Raw genomic sequence first — 25,964 nt, 5'->3', positions numbered from 1 at the left:
TTTTTTTCCAAAAATGGTATGAAGGAAAATCGCTACAGAAATTATGAATGCTAGTATTTAATCATGGGAGCCTCCTACTGTTCCATTTTTTGTCGAGCCTGCGACTTTTGTCGCAGAAAGCTCGACATAGGGATAGTGATCTGTCGGCGTTAGCTAACTTCTTAAAAGCTTTATATTTTAGAAGCTAGAAGACCTGGATGCTTCATACTTTGTATATAGATGCCTTATGTTACTAAGTTTCCGTCGGTCATATGTCCATTGTCCTTGATCTCATTTTTATGGTTCAGTGACTACTTGAAAAAAAAGTCAACATTTTTTGTAATGTTAATTTCTTTCTTATTATGAGTAATAGGATATATAACTATATTTGGTATGTGCGTACCTTGCAAGGTCCTCATGCTCATCAGACAATTTTCATTTGACCTCGACCTCATTTCATGAATCAGTGAACAAGGTTAAGTTTTCGTGTTCAAGTCCATATATCAGATACTATAAGCAGTAGGTCTACTATATATATTTGGTATATGGAATGATTGTAAGGTGTACATGTCCAACTGGTAGGTGTCATCTGACCTTGACCTCATTTTCATGGTTCAGTGGTCAAAGTTAAGTTTTTTAGTTTTGGTCTTATTTTCTAATACTATATGCAATAGGTTAACTATAAATGGTGTATGGAAATATTTTATGATGTACATGTCAGTCTCACAATTTTTATTTGACCTTGACCTCATTTTCAGGGTTCATTTCTCAGTGTTAAGTTTTTGTGTTTTGGTCTGTTTTTCTTCAACTATAAACAATAGATCAATTATATTTGATGTATGGAAGGATTGTAAGGTGTATATGTCTGTCTGGCAGGTATCATCTGACCTTGACCTCATTTTCATGGTTCATTGGTCAATGTAACGTTTTCATGGTTAAGTTTGTTTCTTAGATACTATAAGCAATAGGTCAACTATATTTAATGCCTAAATTGATTGTAAGGTGTACATGTCTGTCTGGCATGGTTCAACTGACCTTGACCTTATTTTCATGGTTCATTGGTCAATGTTAAGTTTTCTTGTTTAAGACTGTTTCTTAGAAACAATAAGCAATAGGTCAACTATGTTTGGTTTATTCAATGATTGTAAGGTGTACATGTATTTCTCGTTTGGTTTATCTGACTTTGACCTCATTTTCTTGGATCATGTTAAGTTTATGTGTTACTTGTAGTAAAGCTATGTATTTAGGACTATCAACATAATATCATAGATTAGTAAAGAAGGCGAGACATTTCAGCATGTGCACTCTTGTTGCATTATTTAAAATGTTGCAATAATTTCTGAATTTACAGTACTTAGTATTGGGTCAGCAGGTTGACAATGCTGAGTTGTAAAGTGGGAGCATTTTTCCAATTTGACAGAAACTAACTTTATGTTTGTATCTATACTTTGAATTTTTAGGTTTGTTGAAAGAAATTTTTGCTACACTTTTTCCATTAATAACTGAACATTATAACTTTATATTTGGTCAGCAGTTTGACAATGATAAGTTGTAACATGTGAGCGCTTTTTATACGACCGCAAACAAATTTGCGGTCGTATATTGGTATGACGTTGGCGTCGTCGTCGTCCGAAGACACATTGGTTTTCGCACTCTAACTTTAGTTTAAGTGAATGGATCTTTATGAAATTTTACCATAAGGTTCAATACCACAAAAGGAAGGTGGGGATTGATTTTTGGGGTTATGGTACCAACTGTTAAGGAATTAGGGGCCAAAAATAAGCATTTTTGTAATTTATAGACATAACTTGTGTGTTAGTGTATGGATCTCTCTGAAATTGTACCACAAGGTTCCATATCACAAAGGGAATGCTGGGATTGATTTTGGGGGTAACTGCCTCCAAATTTTAGGAATTAGGGGCCAAAAAGGGGCAAAAAACAAGCATTTTTCTAGTTTCAGGACAATAACTTGTGTGTAAGAGTATGGATCTCTCTGACATTGTACCACAAGGTTCCATATCACAAAGGGAATGCTGGGATTGATTTTGAGGGTAATTGCCCTAAACGTTTAGGAATTAAGGGCCAAAAAGGGGCAAAAAACAAGCAGTTTTCTAGTTTCATGACAATAACTTGTGTGTAATTGTATGGATCTTTTTGAAATTTTACTACAAGGTTCCATATCACAAAGGGAAAGCTGGAATTGAGTTTAGGGGTAATTGCCCAAAACGTTTAGGAATAAGGGGCCAAAAATAAGCATTTTTCTAGTTTCCAGACAATAACTTGTGTTCAGGTGTATGGATCTCTCTGAAATTGTACTGCAAGGTACCATACCACAAAGGGAAGGCTGGGATTGATTTTGGGGGTAATTGCCTCAAAATTTTAGGAATTAGGGGCCATAAAGGGGCAAAAATACAAGCATTTTTCAAGTTTCAGGACAATAACTTGTGTGTAAGTGTATGGATCTTTCTGAAATTGTACTACAAGGTTCCATATCATAAAGGGAAAGCTGGGTTTGAGTTTGGGGGTAATTGCCCTAAACGTTTAGGAATTTGGGGCCAAAAAGGGGCCAAAAAACAAGCATTTTTCTAGTTTCCAGACAATAACTTGTGTTCAAGTGTATGGATCTCTCTGAAATTGTACTGCAAGGTACCATACCACAAAGGGAAGGCTGAGATTGAGTTTGGGGGTGGGGAATCATAAGGGGGTTCAAAAAATTGGGGGGGGGGGGATTTTTTTTTCCATTTTTTTCTTTAAAATTTTCCATTTTAAGTTGGTTATTTCTGATTTATATATAAAAGCAAATAATAATGATATGGTTTGAATAGGTAAATTAAAAAAATTTAAGTTCTTAGGCCACATTCATTATGTGTCAGAAACCTATGCTGTGTCAAATATTTGATTACAATCCAAATTCAGTGCTGTATCAAGCTTGAATGTTGTGTCCATACTTGCCCCAACTGTTCAGGGTTCGACCTCTGCGGTCGTATCAAGCTGCGCCCCTGCGGAGCTTTTTATTAGAACTGTCTGGCTCATATTTCTTGTTTTTCCTGTAGAACATCGATTTACAAGTTGGATATGCTTAGCACAACAACACTTGCATTCTTATTTAATCTGTGCAAGTTAAACCCTTATATGATCTGAATATTTCTGCTGTGACATCCAGAAAGACATGGTTTCAGTACACTCGATATATTTGAAATATAGATAATAGATTTATATAATTAATTGCCAAAAATTATGTAAGAAACATACAATGTCTACTACCAACAAACAGCTTATTCAAGAAAGCAAATATACAGTCCATTAACCACGAAATATGAGCTTAATAAATGTATCCAGACTTTGTTCCTACACAAAATGCGATGGGGTGTCCAAACCTATCACTTTCTTAACCATATGCCCCAAAAAATAATTATGCAATTAAAATCAGCTTTGTACATCCGTGATGATCACTAAATTAGACAAAGAACAGGTGGTCATTATAAGGAATACTGAGGAGAAAAACTTTATTAAAATGTTAAGCTATAGTCATAAAAGGTTGTACTCCTTGAAGTTGACAAAATCTGTTAGATACACCTACTCAAGAAAGATAAAATAAAATGGAGAATGCGTCAAAGAGACAACAACCTGACCAGAGAGCAGAACAGTTGGAAAAATTTGGTTGATTATTTAGGGAACCACTGAAGCATGAATGGAGCGGGCCCCCTCCCTTATGAAAATTTCTGGATCTGCCACTGCAGAAAACAGCCCAAGGCCATCAAAGGGTCTCCTAAACAATAATGTATACTAATTCAGCTAATGAACATCACACTAAATTTCGAAACATATAAATGAACCAAAATTTTAAAAATACAAGCCTAACAAAGGCCAGAGGTTCCTGACTTGGGAAAGGTGCAAAATAACATGTTTTGTGAGAACTCATTCCTCCCCCTATACCTCTAGCTAATATGGAATAAACAAACACACAGCAATGCGCACAGTTAGAATAGGTAACAGAAGAAACTAAGCAAATTGACAATAATCAACATAAATTAACAACGGACTACTAGCAGTTACTGACATGCCAGCTCCAGGCCTCAATTAAACTGATTGAAAGATTATGTCTTCATCATATGAAAATCAAGCACAATCCTTCCTGTTAGGGTTTAGTATCATACCATCATAAAATACAAGAGAAGAACATAGCCCGTATCATGCCAACAACTGGTTTGAGAATAAATGTGTTTATTAGTCCCCTACCAACGAAGTCGAAGGGGACTTTAGGTTTGCACTCCATCCGTCTGTCTGTCAGTCCGGCAAATCAGTTTTCCTGACTTTTTTTCTTCATGCTTGAAAATATTGATTTGATATTTGGTTTATTGATTTATCATGACAAGTTACAGTTCAAGTTCAATTTTCACGATTTTAGCTTTTCTTTTTGTTCAGTTAAAGCCCTTTCCCTAGAATTAAATTTTTGATGAAATACTTATTTTAAAATTAGTAGATTTCTGTTCAAAGGGAAATAACTCATTTTTTTAAAGAAAATGACATTTTCGATTTTTTTCCTTTTCTTTGGTAAATTGTTTGAAGAATTTAGTGGTAGGTTTGTTTGTCATTCTTGAAGATATTGATTTGATAATTACTATATAGTTTTATCGTGACAAGTTACAGATCAAGTTGGAATTTTGTTCCAGTCTGATAATTTTGTGCAGAGTTATGGTCTTTGGACATAGAAAATTCACCTAAATAATCAGTTTCAACAGTTTTTTTTTCGTCATGCTTGAAGATTTTGACTTGATATTTTTATGTAGTTCTAGGAGAGTAGTTACCCAAAATAGTTCCTTGGTTCCTCATTTATAATTATCGAAAACTTTGATCTCCTGAATAGAAAATGTTTAACCCAATGCCAATTAGTTGTTCACTGTTTAGATGTGTTTTTGTCTCGCCTCAATGAGAGACCTAGGGATTACTATCCATCGACCGCGAAACTTTATATAAAGCTTATATTTCAGATGATAAAAGAGTCGGTTTCACAAAAAAACTTACACGTCTAAGATTGATCGTAAGTCATGAACAGTTCAGTATACTTACGATCAATCTTAGTCGTAAGTTTTTTTGTTTTTTTTGTTTTTTTTTTGTGAAACCGACTCCTGAATGCTTCATACCTTGAATGTAGATGGCTTGTGTTATGAAATTTCCGTTTGTCCTTGACCTCATTTTCATAGTTCAGCGACTGCTTAAATAAATTAAGAGTTTTTGTCATGTGAAATACTCACTTATGAGAAATAAGATACAATATTTAGTGAATGGAATCCTTGCAAGGCCTACATGTTTGTCAGACAGGGTTTACCCGATCTCAACCTCATTTCATTGATGTGATCGAGGTTTAGTTTTTGTGGTCAACTGTCAGTCAACTATATTTGGTGTATGGAATGATTGTAAGGTGTCCATGTCTGACTGGTAGGTTTCATTTGACCTTGATCTCATTTTTTATTGTCCCTTGTACAATGTTAAGTCTTTCTGGATATGTCTATTTCTCAGATACTATAAGCCATAGGGTCATTGTATTTGGTGTATGAAATGGTTGTTAGGTGTACATGTCTGACTGGCAGGTTCTGACCTAGGCCTCATTTTCATGGTTCATTTGTCGATGTTAATTAAGTTTCCAGTGTTATCTCTGGTTCTCAGATACTATAAGCAAAAGGTAAACTGTATTTGGTACATGGTATGATTTTAAGGTGTACATGTCTGTCTGGCAAAGTTCATCTGGCCTTGGCCTCATTTACACGGATCTGTTATAATGTTAAGTTTATGTAGTACTTGTAATAAAACCTTATTGCAGACTTTCAACATAAATTCAATCATGGTGATTGCAGCATGATAGACACAAGTTTCGACGTGTACACTTTTTATTTATATAGCAGATCAAGGTAAGAAAATGAAGAACCCAGCTTATGCATGATATGATGGAAGCTATCCAGATGTCAGCATTTCAGTCTCTGTTAAATATCTTTTGAACTATAAACAGCAGCTATATTGTTGAACTGAAATGTTGTAATTTGTTTGTGTCAGAGTCAGTGTCATCTTTTGAACCATTTGTTCAACTTTTATCACACTTGGTCTGGTCATTCTTTTTGAAGTCATGTCAAGGTCATAGATGCTTTTTATAGACTGAAATTTGGGCAACATTTTTGTTTAAGTATATCTTGAATTATATGTGAAACCTTGATTTTTTTTTTACCTCTTGATGGATAAATGTCAATGGTTTCAGAAAAGGTATCACTATAATGGATTGAATATATTTTGGAACAAATTTTGGGGACGTACTTTTGTGACCATTTTCACCCCATCCCCTCGTTTTGCAATATTTTGTATCAGGCAAATAGTTGCAGATTGTTGCCATGGTTACAACAAGGATTTGTATAGTAATACTATACAAATCCTTGGTTACACCAAAAAGAGATTATATTTCACCAATAAAACTATTAAAAATCAATTCTATGGAAGATGCTGATTCCATACATATGCACATACATAACACAAACATTAAGCCTTATTTAAACACCATTATAGGTACGTGAGGACAGGACACATTTTTTTAGCCCTCCCCTTTTTTCCAAAATTCGTTAGTTTTTGGTTTTCTTTCAATATCAACTATTTTCGCGTTTTTCTGTATTATAAAATATGAACATAAATATATATATACTAGAAATACTTTGAAGTTGTATTTGCTATAAGCTCTCTATACAATATATCAGTGACCGCTGTGGATAGTAAACTTGGAATTGATAAATTGATAGGAAATAGCAAACACTGATATATTATTCATGTTATATAGAGAGAGCTTCTCTCTATATATAACATATCAGTGACCGCTGTCGATAGTAAACTTGGAATTTATAGTAAATAGCAAATACAAGTTATTTCTAGTATATTTAGGTTCATATTTTAAGTTTTTCCCCAACTGTGTATTACTACCCAAGAGCTTTATCCGGCAGTGACCGGTGCCCTCCTCTCACTGATGGCCACCCTTGGCTAGCGAAGATGGTGTTACTATGGTATATTATCAATGTCCTTTTAAACATTTTCGACCTCCTCATACAACATGAGAACATCATAGAACAATGTATTTTCTTAGGGGATAGAAAAAATGAAACTATTATTCACTTCCTAATTTCTCGTCAAATCTTTTGATCACATTCTTCTTAGTCAACGTGGTTTGGTTTTTATTAAGTCCGTCATATATAATTGTGCATGTGCGCTGGCTAGATTAAACATTTGTTAAACACACGTGAATATGTGTTGCTACATAAGAAACGTTGGATAAATATCCGCATTAAAAATTTTATTTTACTGTGCTTATTCAGAAGTCGACTTTATCCTTTCACAATACCAATTGCTTTTTTTTACCCAATTGCAGTTTGAATTCACCTCTAAAACTGATCAACTGGTAAAACATTTTAGCGCAATGCTTTCGTGAAAGATTGTTAGTACGAAGTGGGTGCAGTAAATTAAAATAATGCTTACCATCCAAGTCCAGTTATATAAAATTACCACTTACGAAATAAGGAACACTTGTTTAAAAAGGTTAGGCTTGGATAAGAAAACTTCTGTCTTATTGACATTTTATAAGTTATTAGTTCTTAACATTATTTTATTGTCCAATAATTTATTGTTTTGTTATTCCGAACATGCATGAAATATTTGCCACTGGAGTTAAGCAACAAACAATCAATTTATTAATCAAAAGTATGTCGAGGTCTCTAAAAATGTTGGGAATATAAATCAATAACTAATAAGGATCGGTAACCAACACCATAGTCCATGTAACAGTATTAAACTGAAAGCTACTTGTATCCCATAAAGCAACAGTAGGGTTGCGTTTAATATCGTAGCGGCCTCATAGGGCTACGTAGATTTGTGACTATTGAACGTGTAGCTAGCCTAGCTGCTACATAGATATTGATAGCAGCTAGGCTAGCTACTCGTTCAGTAGGCAAAAATCTACGTAGCACTATGTAGCTGCTACGATATTGAACGCAACCCTGGTAATGTTCCTGACATATCGTGATAACTAGAGTCTCTAAAGTGCGTGTGTCGCTTACCTAGGTCTGAGAGTAATCTTCAACAATAGAAATCTCCAACATTCTAAACTAGCATAAAATTCATGACTAAAATCTTTTTATGTTGATTTTGTATTGCTGATGTTTTCTGTTTCCAGTTTCTTTCTTCTATATATAGTTTTTGCCCAAAACACAAAAAGGGTAAAAATAAAATGGGTTATTCAAAAAGAAGACAAATGACAATTTCATCTAATCTGATCTATTTTCGAATCTTGTCTTGCTGATCATTTTTGCTTTTTAAAGTTTCTATCTTTCTTTTATTGTTTTCGAGGTAATAGGCAAACACGCATAGATTGGTAACAAATTTCATTTAAGGGCATTGACTCTTATAAAAAGTTGACCAAAGATTTCAGCAATATCCACTTATTTTTCGATCTTGCCTAGTGGATTTTTTTTTATTATTAATTTCTATCTATCTTATTGTTTTCTAGATAATAGACAAAAGTAGCTTTTTGTCCTTATTATGTGCTATTTTATGCTGCATGTCAATCATGTTGGTTGGCAGGCGGGGTCATCGGCTGGGTTGGACAAAGTCCAAATTCGGCTTATAGTATGGTGATGTCGGGCGGATGGGCTGGCGAGCGGGGGAAAGTTTGTATCTAGTTTTCCTACAGTTTTCAACCAAGATCCATGAACTTCACAGGAAGATCGCACATACATATGTATGTTGAAGTTGTGCCCCTGCTATTATGGAATTATTTGAGGAGTTCTCATGTTTCCAGACTTGGGAACTTACTCTTTTTTCAGCAAAATTTATGAAAGAGGGTACACGTTTTGTGTAATCCACTCCACCTACAACTTTCACCCCAGATCACTGAAACATAACAGGACGATCGATGGCACATGTGTTGAAGTTGTACACCTGCTATTATGGAATTGTTTGAGGATTTTTTCTCATTTTTTCAAACTTAGTCATTTTTTCAGCAAAAGTTATAAAAGAGGGTACAAGTTTTCAACTTTTACAGTTTTCAACCAAGATCCCTAATACTTCACAGAAAGATTGTACACAGGTTGAACAAGTGCACCTGCTATTATGGATTTTTTTCCACATTCTTCCGGACTTGGGAACTTAGTTTATTTCCATAAAAGTTTACAACCTTCTTGTAACTGCAACTACATTACTATATTGCAAACCGGCCATTTGAGACTTTGGCCCATTTTTAATCTACTTAGTAGATAACTCAATGGTAATTTGTGGCCAAGTTTGGTTAAATTTTGCCCCGTAGTTTCAGAGATTTTTTTTAAAGTTATCGGACGACGACGGATGCTAAGTGATGAGAATAGCTGACTTGGCTATTTAGGCCAGGTGAGCTAAATAGTATGGGTACCTTTCATCATAAACGATATCACAAAAGTTTTGGTACTTTTTCCACTACTCGTACGCTAGTTGTAAGTCGAACAATGTTTCAATTAATACCAATATTCGGAAAGTTTTGCATTTTATACTTTAATTATATACTGATGTAAAAAGGTAAAAGATAAGAAACTGTAGAGTCCCTAAAGAGCTTATATACTTGTATATGCCCAGTAGTCTATTTCCGACGATATTATCCCTACTCAGGCAGACATAGACCGAATAATCTGTCTCTTGTGTGGCTACTTTTGTCATTTCATATTTTCTTTTTATCATTTGGCTATTTATATTTTTTTTTGTGTCCGTGTGGACACAAAATAGAAAAAAAAATTATAAATAGGTAAATGATAAAAAGAAAATATGAAATGACAAAAGCAGCCACACAAGAGACAGATTATTCGGTCTAAGGCAGACATTAAGCTGTGCTTCTGACAACATTTTTGCAAGAATTATTCGTTGCATTTCAAAATTGAAAAGAAGTTAGTTCTGGCTATGGCAAGCGCATCTTGTTTTCGTGGTACAGTGGGATTAATGAACTATCACTTACGGCGCGCCTTTTATGACATCAAATCAGTACAGATTAAAAAGCCTATGTCGTTTTTGAGAAGATTTAGCTGATTAAAAATATAAAAATTTTATTTCCCATACGGATCAAAGGAACCTATACAAATGGTTGACTTAAGTCAAGTTTAAAAATTTAAGATGCCAAAGATAACTATTTGCTTAAGAAGCAACAACTTAACTTGATCGAGTCAACAGAGCATCACCACCAGGATAACAAAATTGGAAAGGAAAGTTGTCTCCCTTGCATATAGTTGGATGCGAATACTTAATAAATTGCTTCGCCGAGCGCAGCTGGAGAGGTCCAACCCTGAACAGTTGGGGCAAAAATGGACACAATATTCGGACTTGATACAGGTCTGATTAGTTAATTTGGATTGTAATTAAATATTTGACACATAATAGGTTTCTGACACAATATAACTGTAGTCAAAGAACATAGAATTGGTTATATGATTTGAATTTATATTCAATTTTTTGCTTTTGTGCAATACACTATGCTATTGCGAATTGACCCCCCCCCCCCCAAAAAAAAAGTTCACCCCCCCCCCTTTTTAAATAGTAACTTCTACAAAATAAATTGACAGCTAATCACCTCAAGACAATACAACATTTCTTAATACATAATTTAAAAGCAGTGTAAGGGAGGTAATCCAAACATAACATTGTACTTTTTTTTAAATTGTCCATTAACCAGGAAACCCTTGTTTTTCCACCTTTTTTGCCCCTAATTCCTAAACAGTTTGAGCCATAACCCCCCAAAGCCAATCCTAACCATCCTTTTGTGGTATAATTTCAGAGAGATCCATACACCGTTCCACAATTTATTGTCTGGAAACTAAAATAAAATGCTTCGCTGAGCGCAGCCTGATATGACCGCAGAGGTCGAACCCTGAACAGTTGGGGCAAATTTGGACACAATATTCAAGCTTGATACTGTCCTAATTTGGATTGTGATCAAATTTTTGACATAATATAGGTTTCTGACACAAAATAAATGTGCTCAAAAATCTTACAAATCTATTGCGCAATACTGTGCAATTGAAGATTTCTTCTTGAAACTTTTCAAAAATTCGAAATTTGAAAAATTTTGAAAAAAAATATGAATCACTTAAACAAAATTGGAAAAAAAAATCCCCCCCAACTTTTTAGAACCCCCCCTTGGAGCAATAACCCCAAAACTCAATCCCAGCCTTTCCTTTGTAGTATGGAACCTTGAAGTACAATTTCAGAGAGGTCCATACACTTAAACACAAGTTATTTGCTTGAAACTAGAAAAATGCTTGTTTTTGGCCCCTTATTCCTACATGTTTGGGGCAATTAATCCCAAACTCAATCCCAGCCTTCCCTTTGTTATATAGATCCTTGTGTTACAATGTCAGAAAGATCCATACACTAACATACAAGTTATTGTCTGGAAACTAGAAAAATGCTTGTTTTTGGCCCTTAATTCCTACACTGTTGGCCCCATAACCCCCAAAATGAATCCCAACCTTTTACTTGTGGTATTAAACATTGTGGTACAATTTCAGAGCAATCAAAATACTTATACACAATTTATTATTCTGAAACTAGAAAAATGCTTGTTTTTGGCCCCTTAATTCCTAAACGGTTGGGACCATCATCCCCAAAATCAATCCCAACCTTCCTTTTATGCTATTGAAGTTTGAACCTTCTTAAAATATTTCATAGAGATCCATTCACTTAAACTTGAGTTATTGTCCGGAAATCAATGTGTCTTCGGACGACGACGACAACATCATACGATCCCAAAAAATTTTATGCGGTCGTATAAAAATGCTTATTTGGGCCCCTTTTTGGCCCCCAATTCCTAAACTGTTAGGACTATAACCCCCAAAATCAATCCCAACCTTCCATTTGTGGTTTTAAACCTTGTATTTAAATTTCATAGATTTCTATTTACATTTACTCAAGTTATTGTCCGGAAACCAAATGTCTTTGGAGGACGCTGACAACGACGACGTGATACCAACATACAACCGCAAAATTTTTTGCGGCCGTATAAAAAGTCCCTTTAACGAGGACAAAACATTATAACCAATATTACAAAAGAATGACGTGTTGAGGTGGTTTTAATTATCTAAGAGTGCTTGTAGTAAATCATGACAAATACAAGTTAAAATCATTAAACATCAGCAGGAATTGATTGTTCATCCATCAGGAGGATTGTTGTCTTTGTGAAGTTTAGCCATAAATTTAGATGGTCTACAAGATAGGCTAAGTTTGTCATCTCAGAACAAAGTATTTAATATATTTATCTCCAATTCAAAACTCCCAAGGGTGACTGGGGAATAGAAATATGGTCACTACAGGTCTTCTTCCGACCAGCAGAAAAACCCTTGCCAAAGTGGGGTGTTCGTTTGGCTGTGAGGGATGTATCAAGTACGCAGCCACGTCCGGTCAGAATGGGGACATTAAATCAGATGCCTCGTGTAGAGAGAGTGTCACACTCTCTGCACGTTAAGAACCCTTGCAACACCTCTTTGAGGGGTCCATAGATGGCCTGTTGCAAGGCTAAATTTCTGTCCCTATCATATATACCATATATTTTCCAGTGGCAGTCCAAATTTTCCCAACATCAACCCAGTTGACCTCTATTACCGCACCTACCTATTGTATTTATTGTTAATTTGTTCTCATCCTGAACATGCATGAAATATTTGCCACTGGATGTTAAGCAACCAACAATCCATCAATCAATCCAATTCAAAATCTAATTGCTTCATCCCCTCAAAAAACATGATTTGATGTGAAAATGAAATGTCACATTTGTGCCAGTGGTCAAGGATTTTCAATAATAAATGTATGCATTAATTATTGACTTTACAGTAACCAGTTTATCAAAGGTATAGTACTTGTTTGTAGGTGATTATTGCAAAATTTTTATTCCTATTCTACATACCCTTATATTCCTGTGGCAGTCCAATTTTCCATCCATTCACCCATGGCGACCTACCTTCTAGAACCACATAATGTATTAATTGATAATTTGTTCTCTGTCCTGCATGAGCATGAAATATTTGCCACTAGACATTAAACAAGTAACAAACAATCAATCAATCAATAATGAACTTAGTATTGAGCTCATTCTTTGATTTATGCTGTACTTTTAAGATTTTTCATGCACACAAATAACTAAAAAATGATATAGATTTATTAATGTTTCATACAAAACACATTCACAATACATTGTATTTCAACATAACAAAATAGCATAGGTACAAAATGAAACAAATGCAAGCTTTGTAATATAAATAAGAACACTGTATAACAGATTTTTTTGGACTCTGCACATTCTTACTTCTAGCAATTCAACTGAGTAGAAGGGGCAAAATGAAAATCGTTCCTAAATGGTCACATTATTCTGTCTTCCTATTGCACTACGGATCAACAATTGGCTCTTTTAGTTAATTTATTAATGAGAGATCATTGACAAATATTTTATCGTTCTTACCAGGTTCTAAGTTACAAGATTAAAATAGAAGCCAAGGGAGCATAATATTTATTGTTTATATCTTATAACAGGTAATGAACTTTCAATAATACTTTTAAATGATTACAATTGTAAAACCAAGATGGACAATTGAAGTCTGTGACCTTCTGAGCTTAAATGAATTTGTTCTTTCATAATAAAATGTACATTATAAGTAAAGAAGAAAATTTTGTTCAAATGAAAAATAAAGATGTCAGAAAAATAGCTACATTAATTATGCCTTGAACACATTTTTACCTCATAAATCACTAATTTGTTTAGAATATTTAGCACTGTCTTAGATCTTTTGTACAAACATAAGAAAATTTTTATCAATAAATAGAACAATCAAATGAATAGTTGGCTATGTCTCCTTTGCCACTAACACACCTCCTGTTGTTTTAACATCTTTTTCTTGCTTATCTTGTCCCCTTGAATCTTCTCCTTTTATTTGTAAATTATATTCTTCTCTATATTTATTTATTTCTATTCCTTTCGTCTCCAACTGTTTCGTTAAAGTTTCTACCATTTTATTTAACTGAAAAGAAATAAAAAAATAAGAGTTGAAAATAAACACTGTTCTTAAGGACATATTTAATTCACAATATACTCAATTTGCAAATATATATATGTGCCAAGTCAGGAGCCTCTGGCCTTTGTTAGTCTATTATGTTTTTTTTAATCTTAGTTTATTTATATGTTTCGGAGTTTAGTGTGACTTCCATTTTCACTGAACTAGTACACATTTTTGTTTATGGGCCAGCTGAAGCCTGGGTGCTCGATTTTCTCGCTTTGTTGAAGACCCATTGGTGGCCTTGGGCTGTTTTCTGCTCTTTGGTCGGGTTGTTGTCTCTTTGACACATTCCCCATTTCCATTCTCAATTTTATTTTTATATGTGATTCACTTTTTATTTCTTACCAAAAGTGTGATTTGTATTTGTGGTAAATATCTTTAACAAATATTTTCTCAATGTCTGCCATTCTAATATTTACATCATTTTTACCGTAATTGAAACGAGAGAAAAATTAGCTTGATTCAGTGTATATCATCAAACTAGTACCACTCTAATGTCAATTATGAACTATATTATTTATATACTCACCTGTTCTTTATGATTAGTTAATGCAGGTAATACACCTTCTACTGTATGTTCTACTAAAACTCCTCCTACCATCCTGAAACATTTTCTACTAGATTCTGTTTCTTTTAATGTATCTATTACTATTCTGAAAAAAATATAAATAAATATTAAAATTTTTCATCGAATACATTTTGATCAAATTTTTTATACTATATAGATATAAGAAGATGTGGTATGAGTGCCAATGAGACAACTCTCCATCCAAGTCAAAATTTATAAAAGTAAACCATTATAGGTCACAGTACGGTCTTCCAACACGGAGCCTTGGCTCACACCGAACAGTAAGCTATAAAGGGCCCCAAAAAATTACTAGTGTAAAACCATTCAAACGGGAAAACCTACAGTCTAATCTATATAAAAAACAAGAAACGAGAAACACTTATGAACCACATCAACAAACGACAACTACTGAAAATCAGATTCCTGACTTAGGACAGGTGCAAACAAATGCAGCGGGTTTAAACGTTTTAATGGTACCAAACCTTCACCCTTTTTCTGAAAAAATAGTGTAACATCACAACATAGAAAGACACACTATAAAATATCAACTGAAATAGCTTAACTCAATCAAAGGACATATTAACACCATTGAACATACACTGAACAAATAAATTTGACCTATGACACAATGTAAATACAAAATAAATAAACTAAGGGAAGAATAATAAAAGTAACATGTTATATATCGGTAAGAAATGTTAAACAATTAAAGAAAAACAATATGATCGAACAAAAATATCAGCCATTTGCAATAACTTTAAACGCAGGTAAATGAAAATAATTTTGTTGTTAGGTATACATGTACAGTACCAATAGAGAAACGAAATATTTTTACAAAATAAATAATTTTGATGTTCATAGTACGTAGTGAAAATTTATAGTTATACCAAACACTTATCAAAGCTGGTGTATAGACCAGATATAACCCTGATTAACATTAAATAACAAAAAAGCAATACAATTAGTATCAACAGGTCAAATAAACAAGAAAGTACGATTTGAGAGTACTCGCAGTTACTGACAGCTAGTTAAAAGCCAAAACAATTAATAATAAAAAATGCATGTAAATATACTGAGTGTCTTTTGTTCCGGCTAGCTGGAAGAATAGCTAAATATCTCTATTTTTCCGACCATCCGTTTTCGGATGCACAAATGTTCAATATCAACAGAAGTATCATGTGGCGTGGAAAGCATCCCGGATGAGGTGTCCGATTGCAAACGTGTGTATGCAATGGCCGTTTTGAGATTTTGAGATCATGATTTATCTTTAAAGTTGTCCTAAAGAAAATTAGAGAGAATGTAAAATTGAGAATGGAAATGGGGAATGTGTCAAAGAGACAACAACCCGACCATAGAGCAGACAACAACCGAAGGCCACCAATGGGTCTTCAATGCAGCGAGAAACCCCTGCACCCGGAGGCGTCCTTCAGCTGGCCCCTAAACAAATATGTATACTAGTTCAGTGATAATGGACGTCATACTAAACTCCAAATTATACACAAGAAACTAAAATTAATAAAATGCTCCGCAGGGCGCAGCTTGATACGACCGCAGAGGTCGAACCCTGAACAGTTGGGCCAAGTATGGACACAACATTCAAGCTTGATACAGCTTTGCATTTGGATTGTGATTAAATATTTGACACAGCATAGGTTTCTGACACAGAATGAATGTGGTCTAAGTACTTAAAAATTTTAAATTGGACATTCACCTATTATGGTCCAATATCCAAAATCTAAATACATGATTAGATTCAGCATATCAAAGAACCCCAAGAATTCAATTTTTGATGAAATCAAACAAAGTTTAATTTTGGACCCTTTTGACCTCAATGTGGACAAAGTTGATAACGGGGCCCAAAAATCAAAAATCTAAATACATGGTTAGATTCAGCATATCAAACAACCCCATATATTCAATTTTTGTTGAAATCAAACAAAGTTTAATTTTGGACCCCGATTTGGACCAACTTGAAAACTGGGCCCATAATAAAAAATCTAAATACATGTTTAGATTCAGCATATCAAAGAACCCTAAGAATTCAATTTTTGTTAAAATCAAACTAAGTTTAATTTTGGACCCTTTGGACCTTAATGTAGACCAATTTGAAAATGGAACCAGAAATTAAGAATCTAAATACACGGTTAGATTCGGCATATCAAAGAACCCCAATAATTCAATTTTTGATGAAATCAAACAGTGTTTAATTTTTGGACCCTTTGGACCTCAATGTGGACCAATTTAAAAACGGGGCCCAAAATCCAAAAACTAAATACACGGTTAGATTCAGCATATTATAGAACCCCAAGAATTCAAGAATAAAACCCCATTGAAATTGGTCAAGAAATAAGCAATTACCGGTATACGAAGTTCTTTTGCACAATACTGTGCAATTAAATATTTCTTGCTATTGCGCAATACTGTACAATTGACAATTTCTTGCTAATGCGCAATATTGTGCTATTGAATATTTCTTGCTATTGCGCTATACTGTGCAATTGAAAATTTCTTGCTATTGCGCAATACTGTGCAATTGAAGATTTCTTGCTATTGTGCAATACTGTGCAATTGAAAATTTCTTGCTATTGCACAATACTTACTATATAATAATTTACACATCCTGTTTGGTGTGTATCTCCTACCATATTATTATTATTTGCTTTTAAATATAAATCAGAAATAACCAACTTTAAAGGAAAATTTTAAAAGAAAAAAAAAAGGAAAAAAAGAAAAAAAAGGAAAAAAAAAAATCCCCCCCCCCCAAATTTTTTGAACCCCCTAATGATTCATCACCCCCAAACTCAATCCCAGCCTTCACTTTGTGGTATGGTACCTTGCAGTACAATTTCAGAGAGATCCATACACTTGAACACAAGTTATTGTCTGGAATTTAGAATAAACTGCTTCGCTGAGCGCAGCTGGATACGCCCGCAGAGGTCCAACCCTGAACAGTTGGGGCAAAAATGGACACAATATTCAAGCTTGATACAGGTCTGAATTTGGATTGTAATTAAATATTTGACATATTACAGGTTTCTGAATAAATGTAGTCAAAGAACTTGAAATTGTTTATATGAATTGAATTTATATTCAATTAAAGATTTCTTGCTGTTGTGCAATACACTGTGCTGTTGCGCAATACTTAGTAAATCTGTTGTCAGACTATAAACAAATAAAGTTCAATTAATTCTCAATGTCATATTAGAAATTTATGAAAATCAAAAGGGAGCTTACATCAATAGATATAAACAATTCACCAAAGTTTCATGAGAATTGCTGACAGCATTTTTGAGTTATTGTCCGAAAACTTGAAAATCCCCCCTCTTTTAATGAATAAAACCCCATAACTCAGAAATGTAAAATGTAAAATTTATAAAATTCTAAAGGGAGCTTACTTAAATAGATATAAACAATTCACCATAGTTTCATAAGAACTGCTGAAAGCATTTTTGAGTTTTTGTCAGAAAACTGGAAAATCCCCCTTTTTTATGAATAAAACCCTGTAACTCGGAAACGTAAAATCTAAAATTTATAAAAATCAAAAGGGAGCTCATGTCAATAGATATAAACAATTCACCACAATTTCTTGCAAGTTGGTGAAAGCATTCTTGAGTTATTGTCCGAAAACTGGAAAATCCCCCTTTTTTTAATGAATAAAACCCCATAACTCAGAAACGTAATATTCAAAATTTATAAAAAACGAAAGGGAGCTCACGTCAATAGATATAAACAATTCACCAAAGTTTTATGCAAATTGGTTAAAGCGTTTATGAGTTAATGTCCGACATGTTGACGACGGACGGACAGACGGACGGACGGACAGAGGTATACCATAATACGTCCCGTAAACGGGCATATAAAAATGTGTTTTTTGGGCCCTTTTTGGCCCCAAATTCCTAAACATTTAGGGCAATTACCCCCAAACTCAAACCCAGCTTTCCCTTTGTGATATGGAACCTTGTAGTACAATTTCAGAAAGATCCATACACTTACACACAAGTTATTGTCCTGAAACTAGAAAAATGCTTATTTTTGGCCCCTTATTGGCCCCCAATTCCTAAACGTTTCGGCAATTACCCCCAAACTCAATTCCAGCTTTCCTTTTGTGATATGGAACCTTGTAGTACAATTTCAGAAAGATCCATATACTTACACACAAGTTATTGTCATGAAACTAGAAAAATGCTTGTTTTTTGCCCCTTTTTTGGCCCCTAATTCCTAAAATGTTGAGGCAATTACCCCCAAAATCAATCCCAGCATTCCTTTTGTGATATGGAACCTTGTGGTACAATGTCAGAGAGATCCATACACTAACACACAAGTTATGTCTGGAAGTTACAAAAATGCTTATTTTTGGCCCCTAATTCCTTTACTGTTAGTACCATAACCCCCAAAATCAATCCCAACCTTCCTTTTGTGGTATTGAACCTTGTGGTAAAATTTCATAGAGATCCATTCACTTAAACTAAAGTTAGAGTGCGAAAACCAATGTGTCTTCGGACGACGCCGGACGACGCCAGACGACGACAACGGACGCCGACGACGACTACGCCAACGTCATACCAATATACGACCACAAAAATTTTTTTGCGGTCGTATAAAAATGATACAAGACTAACAAAGGCCAGAGGCTCCTGACTTGTGACTGCTTTTAAATAAATTTCTATAGGACATACTCCAGAACTTTAGCGTGTGCACGTAAACAGAGAGGATTACTGAGTACCAGGATTCATGAACGATGGTGTAATTTATTGAATTACTGAGTACCGTGATTCATGAACGATAGTGTAATTTATTAATTGTCTTTTCACAAATTATATCACTTGTTAAGTGTTTCTAATATTACAAAAAGTGTGAAATCAAACTGAAATTGCTGATTTACTCCATGACTCACGTATCAATGGAGGCAAAACGCATAACAACAATTCACAGGAAAACAATTAAAAAAAAATATACTTGGACGAATTATTTCTAAGTTCTACTACAACAGAGATCTATGAACATGCACTTATATATGCCTGGACTGGGAATAGAAGACCAGGGTTGGGGCAGGGCTCACACTACTTCAGAATCATAGGGAGAAGTGACTTCTCTTTTTGAAACTGAGAGGGAGAAGTGGTGAGATTTGAACCCATCCTTTTTTTATTAAGTTTTATTTATGGTCTCAATTAAAAAATAAAATGCTTTGCTGAGCGCAGCCTGATATGACCGCAGAGGTCGAACCCTGAACAGTTGGGCAAATTTGGACACAATATTCAAGCTTGATACTGTCTGAATTTGGATTGTGATCAAATTTTTGACATAATATAGGTTTCTGACACAAAATAAATGTGTTCAAAGATCTTTCAAATCTATTGCGCAATACCGTGCAATTGAAGATTTCTTCTTGAAACTTTTCAAAAAATTCGAAATTTGAAAAAAATTTGAAAAAAAAATATGAATCCCTTAAAAAAATTGGAAAAAAATCCCCCCCCCCCCAACTTTTTGAAACCCCCCTTGGAGCAATAACCCCAAAACTCAATCCCAGCCTTTCCTTTGTAGTATGGAACATTGTAGTACAATTTCAGAGAGATCCATATTGTCTGGAAACTAGAAAATTGCTTGTTTTTGGCCTTTTTTTGGCCCCTAATTCCTACATGTTTGGGGCAATTAACCCCAAACTCAATCACAGCCTTTCCTTTGTTATATGGAACCTTGTGGTACAATGTCAGAGAGATCCATACACTTACACACAAGTTATTGTCTGGAAACAAGAAAAATGCTAGTTTTTGGCCCCTTTTTGGCCCTTAATTCCTAAACTGTTGGCCCCATAACCCCTAAAATAAATCCCAACCTTATACTTGTGGTATTAAACATTGTGGTACAATTTCTGAGCAATCGAAATACTTATACACAAGTTATTATCCTGAAACTAGAAAAATGCTTGTTTTGGGCCCCTTTTGGGCCCCTAATTCCTAAACAGTTGGGACCATCATCCCCAAAATCAATCCCAACCTTCCTTTTGTGGTATTGAACCTTCTTAAAAAATTTCATAGAGATCCATTCACTTAAATTAAAGTTATTGTCCGCAAACCAGTGTGTCTTCAGACGACGACGACATCATACCATTATACGATCCAAAAATTTTTTTTTGCAGTCGTATAAAAATATTATGTTTTTGCTATCGTAAACACAATCTTACTTTGGTGGCAGTTTACATGTGCCTATCCTTTTCTCTTATTTTCTATGTGTTAAAAATCATCGCACATTTTGAATAAAAAAATCGTGCAAAATCATTTGATGACTTCGTTGGAACCAAACTTCAAGGAAATGACAAATTCAGGATCTTCTTTAAGAATCATACATATGTAGATGTCCATTGAAGCCATAAATCAGTGGTCTGACTCCTAACCTTGCAGGAAGAAAAAAAGGAGAGACACTTTTGCCCCCTTCCCATTCCCTTAGCATAAAAAAAATTCTGAATATGCTGTATACTATGAAGTAATTTTCATGATTTTATTTGCATATTGATTTTGTTTTAGTGAATGAATGTTAACTTTTTTGCACAATTTTTTGTCAAAACTATTAGTTACACAAAAGTGTATTTGTTGCATATCAATCGATGTTGATATTCTTCTTTTTATCTCATTTGCCAAGCTGTTTATATTTACGGGGAATCAGCATGTTCCATAGAACAGCCAGTAGAAAAATAAATCGAAGTTGATACATGGAAAGTTTATTCCAATAATAATTCTGTTTTAATTTTTTTTTTTTTATTCATTATTACTATTTTCCAGAACGTTTTATCTTGAGTTTATTACCAGTAACGTCTGCTCGGAGAATGTGCAAAAAATGAATAGTCCAATTCTCAGTGATTGCATGCGAGATAAATTTTTTGCCACTACATTCTCCATTGGATGCTACAATAACATGAATAACCACTAACGAAGGCCATATTCATTATTCATTCTTATGTATGGCCAGACTTATAGCATAATAGCAGAGAAAAGCTATTCTTCCAGGTGCCCGGAAGGATAGACATTTTTTGCTATTTTTCCAGCTAGCCAGAAGAATATCCACTGCCTTAAATTTATATGTATTATTTCAAAAATGTGCTTAAATCACAGAAGACTGAGATACAACATCATGAACATGTCTGATGTCAGAGTACTCTTTCAAAGTGAACTTGGTGGTATAAAAAGAAATATTTTAATCATTTTTCAACCCCAAATGACTTTGACATGTACATGTTACTTCAAATTAAGGTTTTGACCAAAATTTACTACCCACTTCAAAGTCATTACATTAAGTTCCAGACCAGTTATCAAATCATGAGTTGGTACAGAAGCTGAGATACATCCAATATTTAAAACAAAGAACTTTCATACAAAAAAAATCATTGTTCTGAAGTTAAAAAGTTATTGAAAAGAGTAAAAATGATACATATCACTAAATTCTATTCTTTATTATCAATTTCATCTCATTTTGGAGCCATGATTGTCAAGACATTTTTAACATGAAAGGTACTTTTGAGGAAGGGGAAAGAAACGGAAACAATGATGGTACTTAATACATTGAAAACCAAGTGTGTTACAAACGATGTGATGATTCTAATCAGAAACCTGGATCTCAAAAGTGCTTTCATAATATCAAAATAATAACATGAATACGAAATTTACATACATTACTACTGATACCATCACTGTTTGGCAAAAATGTACAACTTATTGTGAGGAATTTTAAGCCATTTTGTTTAGTAATTGGGAATTTTCTCCAGGGGAAAAAGCTGTATTTCTAATGTAATTTGAGGCAAACAATATCACTGAATTATTGTCATATATACAAAATTAAAGGTCTCTGCAAGGATTTGTATACTATACAAATCCTTGGTCTCTGGTAAAAATATGCAGATTTTTAGGAATAAAATCTTGTCCTGCAAAAAAAAAAAAAAAACTGACATACAAAAAGGGAAAAGAAGGAGTCCATGAAGAATTGTGACAAAAAACAAGGACAAAAAAAAAATAAACTGACAAACAACAAGGGAAAAGAAGGAGTCCATGAAGAATTATGACAAAAAACAGCAAGGGCAAACCTTTCCTCTTTTGTGGGTGTTTTTTTAGATCCCTTACTTATCCATCTTCATTAAAGACACTAGTAGTAATGATCATTAAAATGAGGATGATGATGAAGTAATGATCTAAAGGGGTCTTCAAAATAAGTTGAACACATTCTTAATATACATGTAGATGATTAAAATATGAAAATATTTTTTTTTTTTGGGTATTTTTTATTAGCAAACCAGTGAAATTTCATGAAACAAAACATGTTCAAAACCCTCTGGAAATGCTCCAGAACACAGGATTTAGCTTCATTTGTATCAAAATTTTCTGGGGGGGGGGGGCATGCCCCAGACCCTCCTAGATATGATCGTGCTGGTGGCATGACCGTCCAAGTGCCTTCAGCATTTGGAGGGCTAGTGAATTGACAAGAGGACTAGTAGAATAATAATTTCACTAGCCCTGCAGGCTAGTACATACATTTAGTTAGTGTCAAACCCTGTGAAGTCCAGTAATGGTGGACAAATAGCATTAAGGTGTTTTGTACGCCCTGTAATGTACAAAAGTGTTAGTAAACTGAGCAAAACTTAAAAGGAGGAATGAATTAAAAAAAAAAGGCTAGAGCTTAGATTAACCACTGCACATGTCCATGCTGGTTTGAAGTGTGATAACTCTTAACTTTATAGCTCTTCCTTAGTGGAATATGATAAGAGAATCTGTGTGAGGCCAAATAAGAATATGGTTCAGAATAAAGGTATATTTGTATTTACACTTTTCGTATTTAGCTGAATTTTGTCTCAGAATGATCTTAGATCGGTCTCCAAATAAATTTTTGACGTCAAGCAACAATCAATTTTTAATTATGACGTCAAATATTTAAAATTGTGATGTCAAATTTGACGGGAACTTGTGTGATTTTAAGTAATGGCGGACAAATTTGCATACAAGTGTAAATACGTCTATTGTCTATTGAGAATCTGAATTATCTTCACTACAGGTGTAATACCACCAAATCATAGTACGTCACATCCGGTTGCATACGAAAATAGGTCGAAAAAAAATATTCCCTTGAATTTGACAGTTGTAGGTAATTGATCCTACATTTCATTGCAGTAAAACATTTCTGGGTCATAAACATATATCTTGGGTATTTCAAAGCACCATTATTTTTTTATTTGGGGTTTCTATAGAATATTTTGGAAACTTGAGGTTACATGGTTACTAAAGCTTGTATACAGGTTAAAAAAGGGGGAAAATTTGATTGGTTAACTTCCAGTGATGGTTATTTTCTTATATGCAATGAAATGTTATGTGAAATTTTTTCTATAGTACTGGACAGGATCAAACTTTACTCATGCCAAGTATTTCTTTATTTGAAACAAAGATAAATTCTGCACAATTTTTTGAAAAGTGCAAATTTAACAAAGACTAATAGGGGAAAATCAATGGTGGTATTACACCTAATATAGGAAGCTGTACATGCACCTTTGACCTTGTGAGTACTCTCATGTGTTAAAATTTCTTGCTATTTAAGTGAAATATTACTAATAATGAAATATTCTGAGTGGATTGAGTCTCCAAAACACATTTTATGAGAAAATTTCCTTGAAATAGGACTTTACCATGAATATTAGTTGACAGAATAAGCCATACTTAGAGTTTTGGGGAGCTTTTTCTCCTTCTTTCTTATATTCTGCTATACTAGAAAATTTTTCCTAAGAAATACTTTAATAAATATATAGTTTTAAGTAAATGAAATTATTTTTAAAGCAGTAACAACAAATTATTCACCAAAAGAGAAGCTTTTTATGTCCCTCTCTGGAACGCGGCGTAAATTTAAGTTTTACGTAAGGACTTATTGAAACCTCCTTGGAGACAGTAAACTTTTATACGGATAGTTCATTCAGCTTGAATACTTCAATTAATCATTTATTATAACATTTCTATCATAAATGAGTGAAAGTTACCCCAAAATTTTTATTTATTGGCCTATAAAGTAGAAATTTTGAGGAAATGAGAGGTATAAATGGACCAAAAGAGACCTTATAAGGAAGACAAAGAGGTCCATTGGTAGTATTTATCATCCTAAAGTCATCTTTTGTATCATATTCAACTGTTTGTAGGCAGATGAGATAAATATTTGATCATTTATTGGTCCACACTATATTCTATCATGATGCGGCTTGGTTTGGATTTTTCGAAGAAATTTAGCTCGAATCGCTGCAGATGTCGTCTTACATTATACTAGATTTTTCTCAAACTATTGAACTGATTATGACAAAACTTGACAGGAATGCTTGAAATAACCAGTATAACAAAGGAAAAAAGTCACATTCAGTTTATTTAACAAAAAAGTCTTCTTTAGGTGTAATACCACCAAATCATAGTACGTCACATCCGGTTGCATACGAAAATAGGTCGAAAAAAAATATTCCCTTGAATTTGACAGTTGTAGGTAATTGATCATACATTTCATTGCAGTAAAACATTTCTGGGTCATAAACATATATCTTGGGTATTTCAAAGCACCATTATTTTTTTATTTGGGGTTTCTATAGAATATTTTGGAAACTTGAGGTTACATGGTTACTAAAGCTTGTATACAGGTTAAAAAAGGGGGAAAATTTGATTGGTTAACTTCCAGTGATGGTTATTTTCTTATATGCAATGAAATGTTATGTGAAATTTTTTCTATAGTACTGGACAGGATCAAACTTTACTCATGCCAAGTATTTCTTTATTTGAAACAAAGATAAATTCTGCACAATTTTTTGAAAAGTGCAAATTTAACAAAGACTAATAGGGGAAAATCAATGGTGGTATTACACCTACAGTAGTACAATTTTATTCATATCCTTAACTGCTATAGAATTAAGCAGATCTTTAGACAAGAAAACTAAATCTTCATTTGATGTCAATAACAAGATAACACCACATTTTGTGATGATAGTTGCTATCAAGTGTAAACATGATCTCCAGGCATTTCTAAAAAAAAAAGGTTGTCTCCCCCTTTTCAACCAAACACGTGGTTAAAATACAAGCTTTATAGTAATAATTATGGAGAACTAACTCGTGTTCCTTTAAATCTACATTTAGCTCTGATATTTTGCTAGCAACTGCTCTTTGTTGTTGTCTTAATTCCTGAAAACCAGCAACTATTTGCTCCTGTGTTTTGCCTTTTCCTTTCGCAGCCATTTTAATGCTCTTCGTCTAAGAAAACGAAATCCAAATATATATACCAATATTTTGAATTAGATTTGGTATTTATTCATTTAAATTGTATTGAAAAGCCGAATT

General features: G+C 33.8%; 1 protein-coding gene across 1 annotated transcript; it reads right to left on the bottom strand.

Moving 5' to 3' along the window:
• Positions 1-13,153: 13,153 nt before the first annotated feature.
• On the bottom strand, positions 13,154-25,873 carry LOC127702447 (prefoldin subunit 2-like). The gene is made up of 3 exons (XM_052206648.1): positions 25,738-25,873; positions 14,593-14,716; positions 13,154-14,027 (listed from the first exon to the last, which is right to left on the bottom strand). The coding sequence occupies exons 1-3, from the start codon at positions 25,860-25,862 to the stop codon at positions 13,854-13,856; spliced, it is 423 nt and encodes a 140-aa protein (XP_052062608.1). The 5' UTR covers positions 25,863-25,873; the 3' UTR covers positions 13,154-13,853.
• Between the last annotated feature and the right edge of the window lie 91 nt (positions 25,874-25,964).

This window comes from Mytilus californianus, unplaced genomic scaffold, assembly GCF_021869535.1.
Source record: "Mytilus californianus isolate M0D057914Y unplaced genomic scaffold, xbMytCali1.0.p SCAF_5, whole genome shotgun sequence".
NCBI classification, from domain to species: Eukaryota; Metazoa; Mollusca; class Bivalvia; order Mytilida; family Mytilidae; genus Mytilus; species Mytilus californianus.
The sequence above is the reverse complement of the archived record's forward strand: the minus strand, read 5'-3'. Positions and strand labels throughout refer to the sequence as shown.

Coding starts and splice junctions, on each gene's coding strand:
- LOC127702447 (XM_052206648.1), bottom strand. CDS start 25,862: ATGGCTGCGAAAGGAAAAGGCAAAACACAGGAGCAAATAGTTGCTGGT. Junction 14,717..25,737: donor GTAGATTTAAAGGAACACGA/GTTAGTTCTCCA, acceptor TATTTTTTTCAG/AATAGTAATAGATACATTAA. Junction 14,028..14,592: donor TAACTAATCATAAAGAACAG/GTGAGTATATAA, acceptor ATTTCTTTTCAG/TTAAATAAAATGGTAGAAAC.